Below are 17,199 nucleotides of genomic sequence, written 5' to 3'. Positions count from 1 at the left end.
GGCGAATATTTATTGCAAATAAATGTTACCATGGCTAAATTAGACACCTAAGATCAGATAACGTCGCAAGAAAGACAAAATGCCAAATATATAAAACCCTAATAAGACCGGTACTCACATATGGCTCAGAAACCTGGACACTTACTAAAAGAGAGGAAACGTTGTTAGCCACCTTCGAAAGAAAAATCTTGCGACACATATATAAGGGCACAAAAGAAAACGGAATATGGCGAAGACGATACAACTCTGAACTATACAAAATATACCAGGATCCGGATATTATAACATTCATCAAAATAGGACGGCTGCGTTGGATAGGACATGTAGAAAGAATGGAAGAAGGCGAAATACCAAACAAAATATTCAAACAGATGCCAGTAGGAAAAAGAACAAGAGGAAGACCGAAACTGAGATACTTAGAACAAATAGAAAATGATATAACAACCTTAAAAATAAAAAACTGGAGAAAAAAAGCACGAAACAGATCGGAATGGAGAAGAATCCTAAAACAGGCCAAGACCCAAAAAGGGTTGTCGAGCCAGTGATGATGATGATGATTCAAAACGCTCTATAAATGAAGTCATCTCTCCAGAAACTGACACTGCACCTCAAGAAAGCCGATTTGTAACACCAAAATCTACAGGAACTCGAAAAAAGCCAAAGAAAACTAAACTTGTAGAAACGCATTCGGATTTATCCTTTGCATCCACGATAGAACCAGCCAAAACCTTCATCAATAATCACGAATCACCATTTCCACTGAACAGTGAACAATTAGCCCTCCTACTAGACAACACTGCCGGCTTATCTAATCCTATAATCTCGATCAAGGATTTCACTCCTGATTTGCTAGGTCTCTCTCACATGTTAAAACAAATCCGTCCCTATTTAAAAGAAAGGTCAATAAAATCAAGACTAACTAACTTAAACAAAAAAATATTTGCTTATCTTGGAGAGGTGGGCTCTGAATTAGAAAGTGATGCATCATAAACCAGCACTTATTAGTAGCTACCGTTTAGTTTTTATTTTTTTTTTTTTTTATTTCTTACATTCAACTCGATCATACAATGGAATATCGATGGATTCTTCCATCGCTTGGCTATGCTACAGATTATCATTGCCGAAAACTGTCCAGACATAATCTGTCTGCAAGAGACCAATTTAAAACCCCAACAGAAATACAGTCCTAAACAATACATATGCTTTCGTAAAGACAGGATGCTTGTTAACCATGCTAGTGGTGGTGTTATGACATTAGTAAAAAAATCTTTCGATGCAAATTTATTTCCCGTAGTAAGCAATTTAGAAGCTATAGTCATCAAAATTGATTCCTTGATGTCATTTTATCTATGTAATATCTACATTCCTCCCAAATCACAGGTAAATTATGCAGATATACTACACCTTATACACCAAATTCCAACACCACGTATAGTCGTCGGTGACTTTAATGGACACAATATAATATGGGGATCTTCTAACACAACTAAGATGGGAAGAATAACAGAAAACCTAATGCATAACGTTAATTTAAATTTTCTTAATGATGGAACCCCCACGAGGTTCAACTCAGCATTAGGAGAATCCTCGGCAATTGACGTAAGTCTCTGTGATCCAATTTTAACTCTCAATACTAACACCCTACCGGAACCAAAAGACACCTTTGTCTTAAAATGGAAAACAGAAAAGGCTGATTGGGTGAGTTTTTCAACATATATTGACAATTCCGTAGAAAGCTGTGAAATAAATTACTGTGATATCGATAGAATAATCACCAATTTTAATGACTTTGGAATAAGGATTGCAAAGACGGAATACAGCAAAGTAAAAAAAGCTTTAAATAGGTTTAAACGGCACAAAACCCAAGAAAGTAAAATAGAATTCAAACGATTAAAAGCTAGAGCCCAATTAATCATAAAAAATTCAAAAAAAGCCTCATGGTCAAAATACGTCTCAGAAATAAATAGTTCTACTCCAATGAGCGAAGTTTGGAAAAGGGTAAAGAAACTTTCCGGTTTAAAGTATTCTTCATCAATTAATACTCTTAAAATAAACAATACCACAGTCTCTTCTTCACAAGACATTGCTAACACTCTTGCTTTCACATTTGAACAACATTCCTCTAGCGAAAACTACGACATTAATTTTAGGGACTACAAGCTAAAGAAAGAACGCACCATCTTGTCTCTAGAAGAATCCCACGAAAACCCCCTATCTCAACCTCTTACTATTATAGAACTAAATAACTCCTTACAAGATATGAAAAACTCAAGTCCAGGACCCGACAATATTCCTGTTGTATTCCTGAAGCATTTATCAATCTTAGCAAAACAACATCTACTGCAAATTTTCAATCAAATTTATCAACAACGACAATATCCGTCTTTATGGGCAAAAGCCACAATTTTGCCTTTTTTAAAATCCAGAAAGCCTCGACTTGATCCAGAATCATACAGACCCATCTCTCTAACATGTGCCATGGCTAAATTAATGGAGAAAATAGTCAACGCCCGGCTTATGTGGACACTGGAAAAATCTCATTTCTTCTTACCAGAGCAAAACGGCTTCAGACGTAATCGGTCAGCAATGGACAATATCGTAGACTTACAAAGTGATGTCCAAGAAGCGTTAGCAATGAATCAAATGTGCATAGCTATTTTCTTGGATATAAAGAAAGCCTTCAATACATGTTGGAGATTCAACGGCATTAAAAAATTGCACGCATCCAATATTAGAGGACACTGCTTAGCCTATATCGAAAATTTGTTAAAAGACTTTTCTTTCCAAGTAAGAGTTAATAACGTTTATTCTGATTTTTATACTGCAGAAAACGGTACCCCACAAGGCTCAGTACTTAGTCCTACCCGATTCCTAGTTGCCATAAACAACATATTAAACAAATTACAGAAACCTCTCAAAGCTCGCCTCTATGCCGACGATTTAGTGCTGTACATTAAAGGAGCACAAAAAGAATCTATGTGCAGAATAGTACAGACATTTTTAACCCAACTAGATGAATGGACAGCTAGTACAGGTTTCGAATTCTCCGTTACAAAGACAACTGGTATGGTGTTTACGAAAAAATCTTGCATTACACCAGTCCTTTATCTTCACAACAGCATCATTCCCTTCCAAAACTCCGTAAAATTCCTTGGTATGTGGCTGGATCAAAAACTTTCCTGGAAAAAGCACGTACAACACTTGGCGCTAACATGCAACAAAAGACTCAATTTGCTTAAAACCGTATCAAATCGTTTCTGGGGTTCCGACTTCTCTACACTACTCCTTCTGTATAAAACACTAATTAGAACCAAACTCGATTACGGTTCAATTGTTTATGCCTCCGCAACCAAGAGTACCCTAAAACCATTAGATACAATCCACAATGCTGCACTTCGGATCGTTCTCGGAGCTTTTCACACTTCACCCATAGAAAGCTTACATTCCGAAACTGGAGAACCATCATTGCAGTATAGGCGGGCACTTTTAACACTTTCACACGCTTCTTCTGTGGCTGCTAATAAGGATCATCCACTCTTCAAAAATACCTTTTCTAAAAATAATCTTGACTTTCTCTTTAATAAACCTCGTACTGGAAAACCTTATTACACACGAGTAAGATCAATTCTGAATAATTTTGACACAACAATCCCAGATGTATTTCACTGTAACATCCACCATCCGACTCCATGGTTGATAAGCATCCCAAATTGCAACACCTCTTTAATAGAGTTGTCCAAAAAATGCAATAACATAATAATCAAAAACAAACTAAATGAGATTCTTGAACGAGACTACCTTAACTGCACAAACATCTTTACCGATGCATCTAAATCTACTGATGGCATTGGTTGTGCTTTTGTTACTCCAACGTCTACTTTCAAATTTAAGCTACCGCCTAGCTCAAGTGTTTTCACCGCTGAACTGTTTGCTTTGTACCGTGCCCTAAAACATGCAAACCTCTCAAGAATTTTAAAACCTCTGTTTCTCACCGACTCGCTCAGCTCTCTTCTTGCAACACAGCATCTGTATTCTAAACATCCATTGGAGCAACTAATAAAAAATAAACTACAAATCGCCCAAGAGAACCACATAACTCCTAAATTTATATGGATCCCATCGCATATAGGAATTATCGGCAATGAAGAGGCAGACAATAGTGCTCGTGATGCAGCAACAAGTGCGGAATCTGAATTAGTGCGTGAGAGTGTGTGTAAAGATCTCAAAACGTTTTTTAAACAAAAAGTGATGGGTCAGTGGCAGCGCGAATGGTTTCTATCGCAATCTAAATTAAGATCGCTAAAACCAGAGACACGACAGTGGAAAACTAGTGCTAGTACACGGTTTATTCAAACGGTTCTAACGCGCCTACGTATAGGACACACTAAGATAACACACTCGTATTTACTTTCGGCCAGTGAACGCCCGCTGTGCGAACTATGTGTTACGCCTCTTACCGTCGTCCATTTGTTAATCGAGTGTCCAAAATACCATAGATAACGTTCCATAAACAATATAACAAATACTCTACCAGATTTATTAGGAGAAAACTGTCACGTAAAAAACTTATTAAATTATCTAAGGTCAATTAATATCTTGTATCAGATTTAAAGTTTTGGTTACTGAGTAATGCCGCTAATAACCTTTTGGTGGATGCGGCAATGTTTCTTCTTAATAAAAAAAAATTAAACAAGAAAATACCTATAAGAGAAATTAGAGCAGCAGTTCCGCAATATAGCGTGTTCGGTCCCGTCCTTTATTTGCTATACACTTGCGATATAGCTGTATTAAAACATAATACCACTGTCACCTTTGCTGACGATACTGCCATTTTAGCGGTAGATGACACTATCGAAGAGGCAATAATCAAACTACAAACAGCAGTTAACAAAATACATTCTTGGACAAAAAATGGAAAATTAGGCTTAACGAAAATAAATCTGTCCACATTAACTTTACCAATAAAAAGATACAAAATATACCAGTTACAATTAATAATAAACAAGTACCATATGCAAATACGGCAAAATACCTAAGTATAACATTATATGCACAACTACGCTGAAAAGTTCATGTTAATAAAAAAGGGAGGAACTTGGCATAAGATACAAAAATATATTGGATGCTTGGAAGAAAGTCCTCTATCGATATACAACAAGCTTTTACTTTATAAACAAATACTACGACCTATTTGGACTTATGGTAGCCAACTCTGGGGATGTGCCAAGAAAAGTAATATGGAAATAATCCAGAAATTTCAGAATAAAGTATTGAGAAACATTGTGAATGCTCCTTGGTACGTGAGGAACAGCGACCTCTATAAGGAACTGGATATGGAAACTGTGGCTACAATTATCAAGAAGACGAATGAAAATCATGAAAAACGACTCCATAACCATCTGAATGTTGAAGCAATCTAGCTCCTTGACAACACAAGCTAACTAGAACAATAATGAAGAGGACAAAACTCTTCGAATTAGGTTAAGTGACGGTGAAAAAGCTGAGCATAGTGCTTGTGCGCGTGGTGCATGTTAACATTAGTGTGTTATTTATCAGATTAGATTAAGAGAACACCGTAGGGAAAACTTTTGATTTCAAGCAACTTTAGTAATTTAGGATATAAAACTGCTTATTGGTCATTTATGACCAGATTGTAATCGTAAATAAACAGAAAAAAAATCGAAATATCCCGAAATGTCTTATAAGGTTTGGAACTTCAGAAAATATGTATATATATATATATATATATATATATATATATATATATATAAGCAGGAAGTTGGCAGTTCAAGTAGCAGTAACAATTGAGTGTTTTAATAGTTCTGTCATTCAGTTAAAGTTGTTCACAAATATTGTAATAGTGTTTGCTTTTTTTAATAAAAGTTATTAGAAAGTAGTATTACTTCTTTACTAGAATATTTTACTTTCCTCCCACCTGTTGTACAGTTTAATACAACTATTAACTTACAGAATTAATTTCAAGGAAATTAAAACATGACTAATTAAAATAAATATAATAATGAATATCAGAGAGATTCGGTATTAGTGAATTTGAATTTGTTTGCGTTGACACGAGTTAACTTTTATGTTTAGACGTGTATGCCAGTCATTGGTCATTTTCTATAGCTTCTGTTTTCTTGGCCCATAAGCCACATATTATCAGTTTCATATGCCCAGTGATGTATTTGCTTGTATTTACTTAAGACTATATCGCTGGAACTTGCTAGTTTTGTTATTCCTAAAAGAAGTTAATATATTGATATCTCATGATCGTCGAATTAATTATTTATTTTATTTTAGAAGTGAAACCCCTGTTCTATATCATATAATACCTGAGAAACGCAATGAAAGAATTGGAAATGCCATGATGGGTAATGTTCACACATATGATATGAGTAATATTGGTACTGTGGGAGCTCCAATCAGCAAGAGAGTTGATCGAGAGGGCATGGTCGAATTGGCATTAGACCCATCTGAATTAGATATGGATAGCGATGCGATGGCTGTAAGATATGAACAACAAATGAGGGAAAACCAAAGTCAGTTACAAAAGGAAGATCTAAGTGATATGCTGGCGGAACATGTTGCAAAACAAAAAGTAAGTTTTTAACTTAATTGAAATGTATTTATATTGTTAGTTCCTTTTATAACCCTTATTTTTTTCAGAGTAAAAGAAAGAGACAGCAACAGGAGACAAAACAGACAAAGAAATATAAAGAATTTAAGTTTTAAGTTTGTGTTTGTATATATTTTGTATTTTTTTTATCACTACTATAAGTACTGTAAGTGAGACACTTTATTAAACGATAAAAAACAATTTTGTTGTTTTTACTTGATTATACATTAGTATTAAGATGTGGATTAATACATGTAATATATAATTGCAATATAGTAGGCAGCATTTTATGGAATGTATGTTGATGATATATTTGGACATAGGAAAAGCTATTATCAATTTAACAAATGTTCAAACTCTGATAATTAATTACTAAATTATTTATTGACGTTTCAATTTCCCCTTCGGAAATTGTTCTCAATGTACAAACATTAGTAAATTAAACAAATTTTGTTTTTTTGTTACTTGGTGAAAAATTCTTCTAATAATTTATTATCTGACTCATTTATATTGACAATTTAGACATACATTATACATTTTAAAGTAGACGACTTTAAAATAGTATTGCCAATATTGTTGAGTTGCGTTCCTGGAACGACTTGTAAGATAGTTTATTTGATTACATGAAATCAACTTTAACTTGAGAATATCTGTCAGAAAAGGTCATAACATGTAATTCGTCTTTAGAAAGACAACTTTCACTTATTTTCAACTTTCAACTCTTCACATATTTTTGGCAAGTATACACGGCATTTTTGTTGATTCCATAAAATGTATTCAATATGCTGATGATATATGTATTTACTCCATCCGTGATTCATATGACGATTATGTGAAGGTTCTGGAACACATCGTGAAACTAGTGGATAATTGGACTAAAGACCATGAACTTACTATATCCCCAGAAAAATCTGCCATTACGATATTTACAAGACATAGGATACGTACGCTTGATAGCCTAAACCTGTCAGGATATGATATACCGGTTGTCAATGAATATAAATATCTTGGTATAATCCTAGAAGATGTGAGAAAGGTATCAATCTCCTTAAATGTGTCACTCCCAGGAAATGGGGTGCTGATCGCAAAGTTGCATTGATGTTTTACAGGACCTACGTGCGATCAATTTTGGATTACGGATGTGTGTTGTACGGATCAGCAAGCAATACACATTTACTAAGTATGCTGTATGAATTATCCATACCAAATCTAGTAAACAATTATTGGACAATAAAAAATTCACCACCATTAGCGGATGCCTTTCTGGAAACCAATGATTTACCGGTTACACTTTCAACAAATTTTATTGTACCATTCTGTAAATTAGAATTTAATACGATCTTCAAAAAATCAAATATTATATTTTCGAAATATTCAGATTCACATCTAATAAATAACAAGTTGTTGCCATATTGAGTGAATATACTAATAAAACTATAATTTACACAGATGGCTCTAAACAGAACGATGGGAAGGTAGGGTCTGCAGTGTACATTCTGTCCAAAAACAAATCACTTAAAATAAAGCTTCTTGTACATTGCTCTATTTACACTGCAGAAGCGGTGGCTATTAGGAAAGCTCTGGATTGGCTATAGCACGAAAATTTGCAAGATGCTGTGATCATCTCAGACTCTAAGTCAGTTCTTAATGGACTTAATAATACCGAGTTAAACCATAAGACATGTGAGCTGATATGTGACATTAAACAAAAAATGAGAAACAAAGATGTAGCAGTTGAAAATTCCTTAAACTATCGAATATTGGAAGTGTAAAAATTATCTAGTACGCTCCTAACTGGAATTTTAGATTGTTCGGTAGTATGGACGGATGGTTAAGGTGAGACGCGAGGGGGAAGTGCCGGTACATGAGAGATCGAGCGAAGGTCGAATGTTAGGTTGGAAGATTTGGTCAAACGGAACAGTCGTTTTTATGTAGTGATTAAAAGCCGGTGATATTTGTTGAAAATGGTGGAATTTTACTCTATGTAATATGTCGAATTTGGAAGAGTAACCACTATTTCTATGTTCTAAGAGATTTGTGTCAAAGACAACAAATTTAAAAGGTAAATAAGATGGTTCCAGTTTTTTGAAGAAGCCGTTTCCAGGCTGTATCCAGTGCCGTCCGTTTCAACCTCACTTATTTGTCCCTGGTCGTCTTTCCAGGTCATTAAAGCAATTTTTTTTGTTCGTGTTCAGAGATATACCCATCCAGTTCTGCCCCCAGAAATTTTAATAAATCCAGATTCTACCCCCAGAAGTTTCAGTGCGTTTTTAGTGAAATCAAGGTAACTTTTTTTGTTTTAAACTTTAAAGTAAAAATAGAAATTTTGTAAATATAAATAATAATTTCTTTCATTAAAATTTAAACATATTGTAATAATTAAAATTGTAAGTTTTAGGGCGTGGTTTTAGCTGTCATTTTATTTGTTCTGTTTTTAAATTTGACGTTGACATATGATAGCTCAGTTTTATTTTTTTACACTAGTTTGTGTTGTTTTTGAAAAAGGTTAACCTGGGTATATAGTTTATTTAAAAAGATAATTTTTATTAGTAATGATTTACTTCTGCCACAGTTTATAGTCCAGTAACATTTGTAAGTTTTGTAGCAACGGATTTTGTAAACAAATAGGACATATGTAATTTTCTTTTTTATTATTTTGGTATAAATCTCTGTAACTATTAATATAGTATTTTTTGTGCCATCTGTATTTTGTAACTGTTTGTGTGGAGACAGTAATAAATCTTTAATTTATTTCTCTGAACCATTTTGTCTTTTTATTATAGAAAAGTCTCCTAACCCCTGTTGTGTCTTTTTTTAGGAAGGAAGAGCCTTTCTCCAGCAAGACTAGGATTCTTCGAAGCGGCGTCCTTATTTTAAATAGCTATAGGCCCTTCTTGTTGTTTTTATAACCCATTTGTCTAGGAGATTCATGTAAGTACCCATTTGTTTCATTTTTTGTAGTTGCCCCAATCCGACCCCTTGTCATTCAACTTATCCACGACACCAGCTCTCCAAATAAGCCCTGAGTGTCGTTCGCACAAGTATCGGTTATTTTGCTTGCCCTATCTCCATCCCAGTAGTTTCTCTCCCAATTTTCAACCCCCTTTAATAATACCCTCTCTGGTAGGCAAAATATTTCGTTACAAATTGTCGCCCAACCAGTGGGGCTTTTGAATATTCTTGCATCTGATGCCAAAGTGGCATTAATTTTCGTTTCTTTTGCCTACAAGTAATCTTACCAAAATAAGATAGACCCCTCTACCACAAGTCATTTATTTTTCCCCTGGTTTTCTGTCATTTATATGAAACCTCCTCTTTTTGATAGTTCCCAGTGTCTCACAAACAGTAATTGTATATGTATTGTATATCAACATATGTATTTAATGGATATTAACGTAATATGCATTGTTGTTTTTTTTTATTTAATGTACTGTAGAAATGTTTGAATATATACTATGATATTGTACATTTTATGTGTATTGGAAATGAAAGCAAATATTTGAGATTGAATATTTACATATGAATTTTAAATGATGTTTTGTGTTGCGTAGCGCAACCTAAAATTATGATCCAAATGACGAACACCCTTTTTTAAAAAATACTACTTTTAGTTTTAAGTCGAGTTGTACCCGAGAATGCACGATAGATGTTGCATATACTCTTTGCACATAATTGCGAGATTATCACGTATTCTCTTCTCAATTTTATTAGAAAAAAAACATCAGTCATTGTGTCACTGTCACATTTGATTAATTAAAATTAATTCGCTCATTTTTCAACACACAATGTTCAATTAACGCAAAATAAAGTTTCTCAAGTAGTAAGATGTTTTTTAAAGTGTAATACGGGAAGTGTGATCGCCAAATGTAAGGTAACACATTTTAATTAATTAATAGATATAATTAGAACCAGATCGAAGGTACTGCTCCAACAGGCAGTGAGCAACACGTCAGGAGGAGAAGATAAAATCCCCCGGTGTTCTACATGTTCCTAACGAGCCGGATACAGCAACTGTTCCCGTTTATGTAAAGCTGGAAGCTGAATTTTCATTAATTATAGCACGAGGGCGATCATCTCTCGTTTCTGCAAAGGCGTTTTCACGCAGTACTCAAGATTTTCTCACACTATTCGTAAAAAACATCACTCGCTTCCTCATTTCTTCGCAAAGAAAAGACATAGTTTTTATTCTCTCATATACACACATTGGAGTTTTGGCGGTTCCAGGATCCAAGGTTGTTCTATTAGCGCCGGGAGGCCGGTATATCGACATCGACACTTGCAAGGGATAAGGAGTTTATGTGAGGTCGCGGTTGGACTTAATGTGCGGTTTGATCATTTATTGTAACTTTTACGAATTGTTTTTTGCATCGTCGCATGTCATTTTATTTTTAGATTTTAGATTCGCAGTGATTATAAGTAGATTTTTATGGTAATATTATTTAGTTCATGATACTAAGTATCTCTTGTTGTATTTAAAATTTGTATTATTTTTTCTCACGTTCAAAATGACTGATGTTGCAAAAATTATAAAATTGAGAGGGCATACTAAAGCTTGTATTACTAGAATTCAAACATTTGTCTCAAAAAACCAAAATGTAGTTTTAGATTGCGGTCAATACATTGCACGCAAAAATGTATTAAATGAAACTTATCGCGAGTATCTCAACCTACAAAAGGAACTTGAATTAGAAGATTTTGATAAATATTGTTCAGATAGAGACATAGTTGAAGAACAGTATTATAATTTAGATTCATATTTGTACGAGAAAATCACGCAATTATCTGCAAAACCAGTTCAAACTCAACCTATTGTAACAAATGTAATACCATCTGTTAGCACAATTCAAAATGTAAAGTTGCCAGAATTAAAAATACCTTTTTTCTCGGGCGAAATCTCAGAATGGCCCAGCTTTTTTGATGTTTTCACCAAATTAATAACAAATGATAAACAGTTATCTAATGCTCAAAAACTTATTTATCTCAAATCAGTGTTAAGGAATGAACCGTTAAAGTTAATTGACAATCTAGAAATAATTGATTCCAATTTTGAAATTGCAATACAAAATTTATGCAATAGATTTGAAAATAAATATTTAATAGTAAACAGTCATTTGAACAGTTTATTAAATGCTCCACTCATTACAAAACCCAATGCACATGCTCTAAGGGATTTCTTAACTCAAATTAAAAGCCATCTCGCTGCCTTAGAAAACCTCAACATCTCGAATCAACTCACTGATTTAATTCTCATCAATCTCTTTACTCAAAAATTAGACTATAATACTAAAAGATCATTTGAAACCGAGCGTAATATAAACAAACTCCCAAGTTTAATGGAGTTCCTTGAATTTATTGAAAGAAAATGCAAAATTCTCGAAAATCTTGTTCCTGAATACTCTCATTCTCCGAAACAAAAACAACCTTCTCGTTTTACTTCTCTTAACACAGTTAGCAATAATTTGCAGTATAGTAGTAATAATCAGTATTTTAAATGTTTCTTATGTCAAAATAACTCCCATAAAATATACACTTGCCGGGAATTCTTAAATATGTCTGAAGATGAGCGTTTTCAAACGGTCAAGGCAAAGAAAGCGTGTCTCAACTGCTTGGCTAGTGGTCATTCAGCAAGCTCATGTACCTCTGCGTCAAATTGCGCTAAATGTAACAGGAGACATCACACATTGCTCCACTTCTCTAACGCTTCTACTCATAACTCAAATAGTTCTCGTTTCAGAACAAATCAAGATTCTCGTAGTCTACCCACTAGAAACACTCATTTCCAAAACACTCGTCACTCTCAAGACTCACAAGAAAATCATAATTCTCAAAATACTCGCCAGTCTCACAATATGCATGATACTCCAAATTCTCGTACTCACTCTAATGTATCTCGTGATCCCAATACTCAAAGCGAAACTTCAAGTTCACCTGCAATCCCACGAATAGCAAATCAATCTCAGTCTAATGATGTCTACCGAGCATCATCTCTCTCTACACTCTCAGGCAAAAAGGAGGTTCTACTCCAAACAGCATGTGTTACAATTTATGATTCTCATAATAATCCCGTTAAGGTTCGCTGCCTTACAGACTCAGCTAGTCAGCATTCGTTTATCACTGAGGAATTAGCAAGTCGCTTGAAATGTATTCCTTACACAAAAAGTCTTCAAATTTCTGGAATATCCGAAATCTGTTCGACGTCGAATAAAATGGTGGATTTAAATATTTTCTCAAATGTTAATCCCACAAAACATTTTACACTCTCTTGTGCGATTCTCCCAACCATCACTTGTAAGCACCCTCAAATTACATTGGATTTTAATGCTCTCAAAATTCCACCAAACATTCACCTAGCTGATCCAGAATTTTGTACTCCTGCCGAAGTTCAAATGCTGCTTGGAGCAGATGTTTATTTCGACTTACTTACTTACGGGTTAATAAAATTAGGCCCTAATCTTCCTACCTTAACAAATACTCATCTCGGTTATCTTGTAGGTGGAAATGTATCTCAATCATTTGGGTCAATTGACTCATATTCTATACTTAACATTCAAGAAAATACTCAACCTCGAAATGAAGTATCCTTGTTCGTTCAAACTCAAAATACCGATTCACTCGTACGGTCGTTTTGGGAAATAGAAGAAATCTCGTCTTCTACTTGTACTCCAAAAATCCTAACTCCTTCGGAGCAACAAGCCGAAGATATTTTTAAATCGTCATTTAAAATATTATCATCTGGTAGATTCCAAGTAGATCTCCCTTTCAAATCTCCCAACGAATATAAAAAATTGGGCGAATCGTTTTTCCTCGCAAAGAAGCGATTCCTAAACCTCGAACAGAAACTGATCAAGTCAGATCAATTATACGCACAGTATAAACAATTTATTCATGAATATATTGCACTTGGACATTGCAGATATGTGCCTCTCTCCACTCGAAATATTCACTCTGATTTAAAATACTTTATTCCTCACCATTGCGTTTTAAAGGATAGCGTAACAAATAAGTTGCGTGTTGTCTTTGATGGCAGTATGAAAACTACCTCAAATCTAAGTCTTAATGACATAATGCTTCCTGGTTATACGGTACAACGCGAATTATTCGATATTTTGATAAATTTTAGATTATTTAAATACTGTATTGTAGCAGATCTACGTCATATGTACAGACAAATTCGAGTAAATCCCGAACAGGTATTTCTGTTGAACATCTTATGGCGTGATTCACCTCAAGAGGATTTGAAATGTCTTCAACTTGAAACTGTCACTTATGGATTAAATAACTCCGGTTTTCTCAGCACTAGATGTCTTAAGGAATTAGCTCAAAAACATTCCGACAAATTTCCCTTGGCTAGTGATGCTCTTTTAAATTGCTGTTATATCGATGATGTGCTGTATGGCTGTAACGATTTTGAAACACTCTTCGAAATTCATCGTCAATTAACCGAATGTTTGAACCTCGCTTGTTTCTCGCTTCATAAATGGTGTGCAAACTCACCTGAATTTCTCGCAGGTATTTCTCATATCTCTAATGAAGCTAGTTATGTAATCAATCCTGAAAATAACACGAACAAAATTCTCGGCCTATGTTGGAATTCTCACTCCGATCATTTTTCAGTTCTTGTGCCAAAGGTTACCGTTAAGGATACCTATACAAAAAGAGAAGTTCTTTCTTTAATTGCTTCCATTTATGACCCTATCGGATTGATTAACCCTGTAGTGGTATCTGCTAAATTAATTATGAGAAAGATTTGGTTAGAAAGGTCGAATTGGGATGACCACCTCAGTCCAAATTTGCTTACACAATGGAATCTATTTTTACAAACACTTCCTCACCTCTCCAATCTCAAGATTCCTAGGTTGCTGCAAAATTCTAGCAATGTAACAAGTACTCAAATACATGGGTTTTCGGATGCAAGTCTTAGCGCGTATGGTGCTTGCGTTTATTTAAGAACATCACATGAAAATGGCTTTATCTCTTGCAATCTAATCTCCTCAAAGAGTCGTGTTAGTCCTGTAAAAGTTGTGACTCTTCCTCGATTAGAACTTCTAGGAGTATTATTACTCTCTAATCTTGTTACGAAGATTCTTTCTGTCTTGATTCCATCCCAATCTCAGATAAATTCTGTCAATTTATGGACAGATTCCGAAGTCGTCCTCGCATGGATTAATTCACACCCTTCTCGTTGGTCTACCTTTGTAGCCAATAGAGTAACTCAAATTCAAGAACTCACCTCCAACCATACATGGAGACATGTACGATCGAAAGACAACCCTGCGGATATATTATCTCGTGGTGCTACACCCTTGCAGTTGCTTGATTGTGATCTTTGGTTTAATGGTCCTCAATTTTTGTCAGATCCACACTTTGATTTCAACCTCTTTGTATATAATGGTCCTTCGAGTATTAATGTTGATGAACTGCCTGAACTCAAAAGGGTTACTCATCTGATCAGAAAACCAGATTCACAATTGTATGATGCCCTCTGCAAATTTTCATGTTTCACTCGACTTCAGAGAGCTTTTGCATACTGCATTCGTTTTATTCACAATGTAAGAGCTAAGTCTCATAGACGTACAGGTCCTCTCACTCCAAATGAACTCTCTAGTTCTGAGTTAATGATTATCAAATTGACACAGTCTAATTTCTTCAGTTCGGAAATCCAATTTTTAATGGATAATCGTCTGCTTAACGATAAGTCTATTCGTAAATTGAATCCCTTTCTAGATTCGTCTCAAATGATACGAGTAGGCGGTCGTCTTCTCTTTTCAGATGTTTCTTATGATCAGAAATTCCCTCTACTGTTGCCCTCAAAATCACATATTGTCAATTTATTACTTACCCGAGAACATCGAAGACTTCTACATTCTGGCCCTCAAAATACACTGTCCAATGTTAGATTGAAATTCTGGCCTCTTGATGGTCTTCGACAAATCAAACGTATAATACAAAATTGTCTCACTTGTTACCGTTTTAACGCACAAGTCGCTTCCCAAATCATGGCTAATCTCCCGAGGGAAAGAGTTCAAATTGCACGTCCATTTATAAACGTTGGAGTTGATTTTGGTGGTCCATTTCCAATCAAGACCTCTAAACTCAAGAGAGCTCCCCTTACTAAGGCCTATATGGCAGTGTTTGTATGTTTAGCTACTCGCGCCGTGCATGTGGAATTAATTTCCAGTCTTTCTACTGAAGCGTTCTTATTGACTCTGAAAAGATTTATCGCCCGAAGGGGTAATCCGAGTATCATTTTCAGCGATAATGGCACCAACTTTCTAGGTGCGAAAAATCAATTGAAAGAACTTTATGAGTTGCTTCTCAAAGGTGATACCTCTGAATCTATTCGCTCTTTCGCTACTTCATGTCAAATTCAATGGAAGTTTATCCCTCCACGCTCACCACACCACGGTGGTATTTGGGAAGCTGCCATAAAGAGCTTCAAATATCATCTCGTAAGAATAATGGGTAACTCCAATTTTACTTTCGAAGAACTATCCACTGTACTTTCGCAGATTGAAGCAGTGCTCAATTCACGCCCTATCTGTGCGCTCTCAGACGACCCTTCCGATTTTTCCTTTCTTACTCCCGGACATTTCCTTATTGGATCTAACTTAATGTCTTATCCTGAATTAGATCTCTCTGATATTCAAGAAAATAAATTGTCTTTGTGGAATAAATGCACAAGAATTCAGCAGCATATGTGGAAGGTTTGGACTCGCGATTATCTTAATAGGCTTCAAAATAGACCTAAATGGTTCACTCCTCAGGTAGGCATAAAGCCTGATGATCTCGTCTTGCTTAAGGACGAAAACTCGCCTCCTCTCAAATGGCCTATAGCACGGGTAGTTGAGACATATCCGGGAAAGGACAACAAGGTAAGAGTTGTTAAGGTCAGAACTCCTGAAGGGTTATACGTTCGCTCTATTGCTAAACTGTGTCCTCTTCCTATGACTCACCTTCAAGAATTTTAATAGTTTTTTTAGATTAGTTATACCTTTCTTCAAATTGTACATAAATTTATTTTTTTTTTGATGCGTTCACATCAAGAGGGGGACTATGTTGCGTAGCGCAACCTAAAATTATGATCCAAATGACGAACACCCTTTTTTAAAAAATACTACTTTTAGTTTTAAGTCGAGTTGTACCCGAGAATACACGATAGATGTTGCATATACTATTTGCACATAATTGCGAGATTATCACGTATTCTCTTCTCAATTTTATTAGAAAAAAAACATCAGTCATTGTGTCACTGTCACATTTGATTAATTAAAATTAATTCGCTCATTTTTCAACACACAATGTTCAATTAACGCAAAATAAAGTTTCTCAAGTAGTAAGATGTTTTTTAAAGTGTAATACGGGAAGTGTGATCGCCAAATGTAAGGTAACACATTTTAATTAATTAATAGATATAATTAGAACCAGATCGAAGGTACTGCCCCAACAGGCAGTGAGCAACACGTCAGGAGGAGAAGATAAAATCCCCCGGTGTTCTACATTTTGATATTGAAATGATTTTTTAAAAAGTTATTAACAGCAAAAAATAATACCGTTATTGTTGCATTTATTTTTAATTGATTTGA

The 17,199-nt window shown here is 34.9% G+C and overlaps 2 protein-coding genes across 2 annotated transcripts in view; both read left to right on the top strand.

Annotated features, from left to right (window-relative positions):
* Sf3b2 (splicing factor 3b subunit 2) overlaps nucleotides 1–6,817 on the top strand; it is a 116,545-nt gene extending 109,728 nt beyond the window's left edge. The window contains exons 11-12 of the mRNA XM_072529923.1: nucleotides 6,301–6,598; nucleotides 6,667–6,817. Coding sequence (XP_072386024.1) covers nucleotides 6,301–6,598; nucleotides 6,667–6,732 — 364 coding nt within the window. The 3' untranslated portion in view covers nucleotides 6,733–6,817. The remainder of the gene's footprint in view (nucleotides 1–6,300; nucleotides 6,599–6,666) is intronic.
* Nucleotides 6,818–11,121: 4,304 nt separating this feature from the next.
* Nucleotides 11,122–16,584, top strand: LOC140438814 (uncharacterized). Its single transcript, XM_072528462.1, has one exon. The coding sequence runs from the start codon at nucleotides 11,122–11,124 to the stop codon at nucleotides 16,582–16,584; it is 5,463 nt and encodes a 1,820-aa protein (XP_072384563.1).
* Nucleotides 16,585–17,199: the final 615 nt, after the last annotated feature.

The sequence above is a fragment of the Diabrotica undecimpunctata genome, chromosome 4 (assembly GCF_040954645.1).
Source record: "Diabrotica undecimpunctata isolate CICGRU chromosome 4, icDiaUnde3, whole genome shotgun sequence".
Taxonomy (NCBI): domain Eukaryota; kingdom Metazoa; phylum Arthropoda; class Insecta; order Coleoptera; family Chrysomelidae; genus Diabrotica; species Diabrotica undecimpunctata.
Note: the sequence above shows the minus strand (reverse complement) of the source record. Positions and strands in the feature narration are given on the sequence as shown.

Coding starts and splice junctions, on each gene's coding strand:
- LOC140438814 (XM_072528462.1), top strand. CDS start 11,122: ATGACTGATGTTGCAAAAATTATAAAATTGAGAGGGCATACTAAAGCT.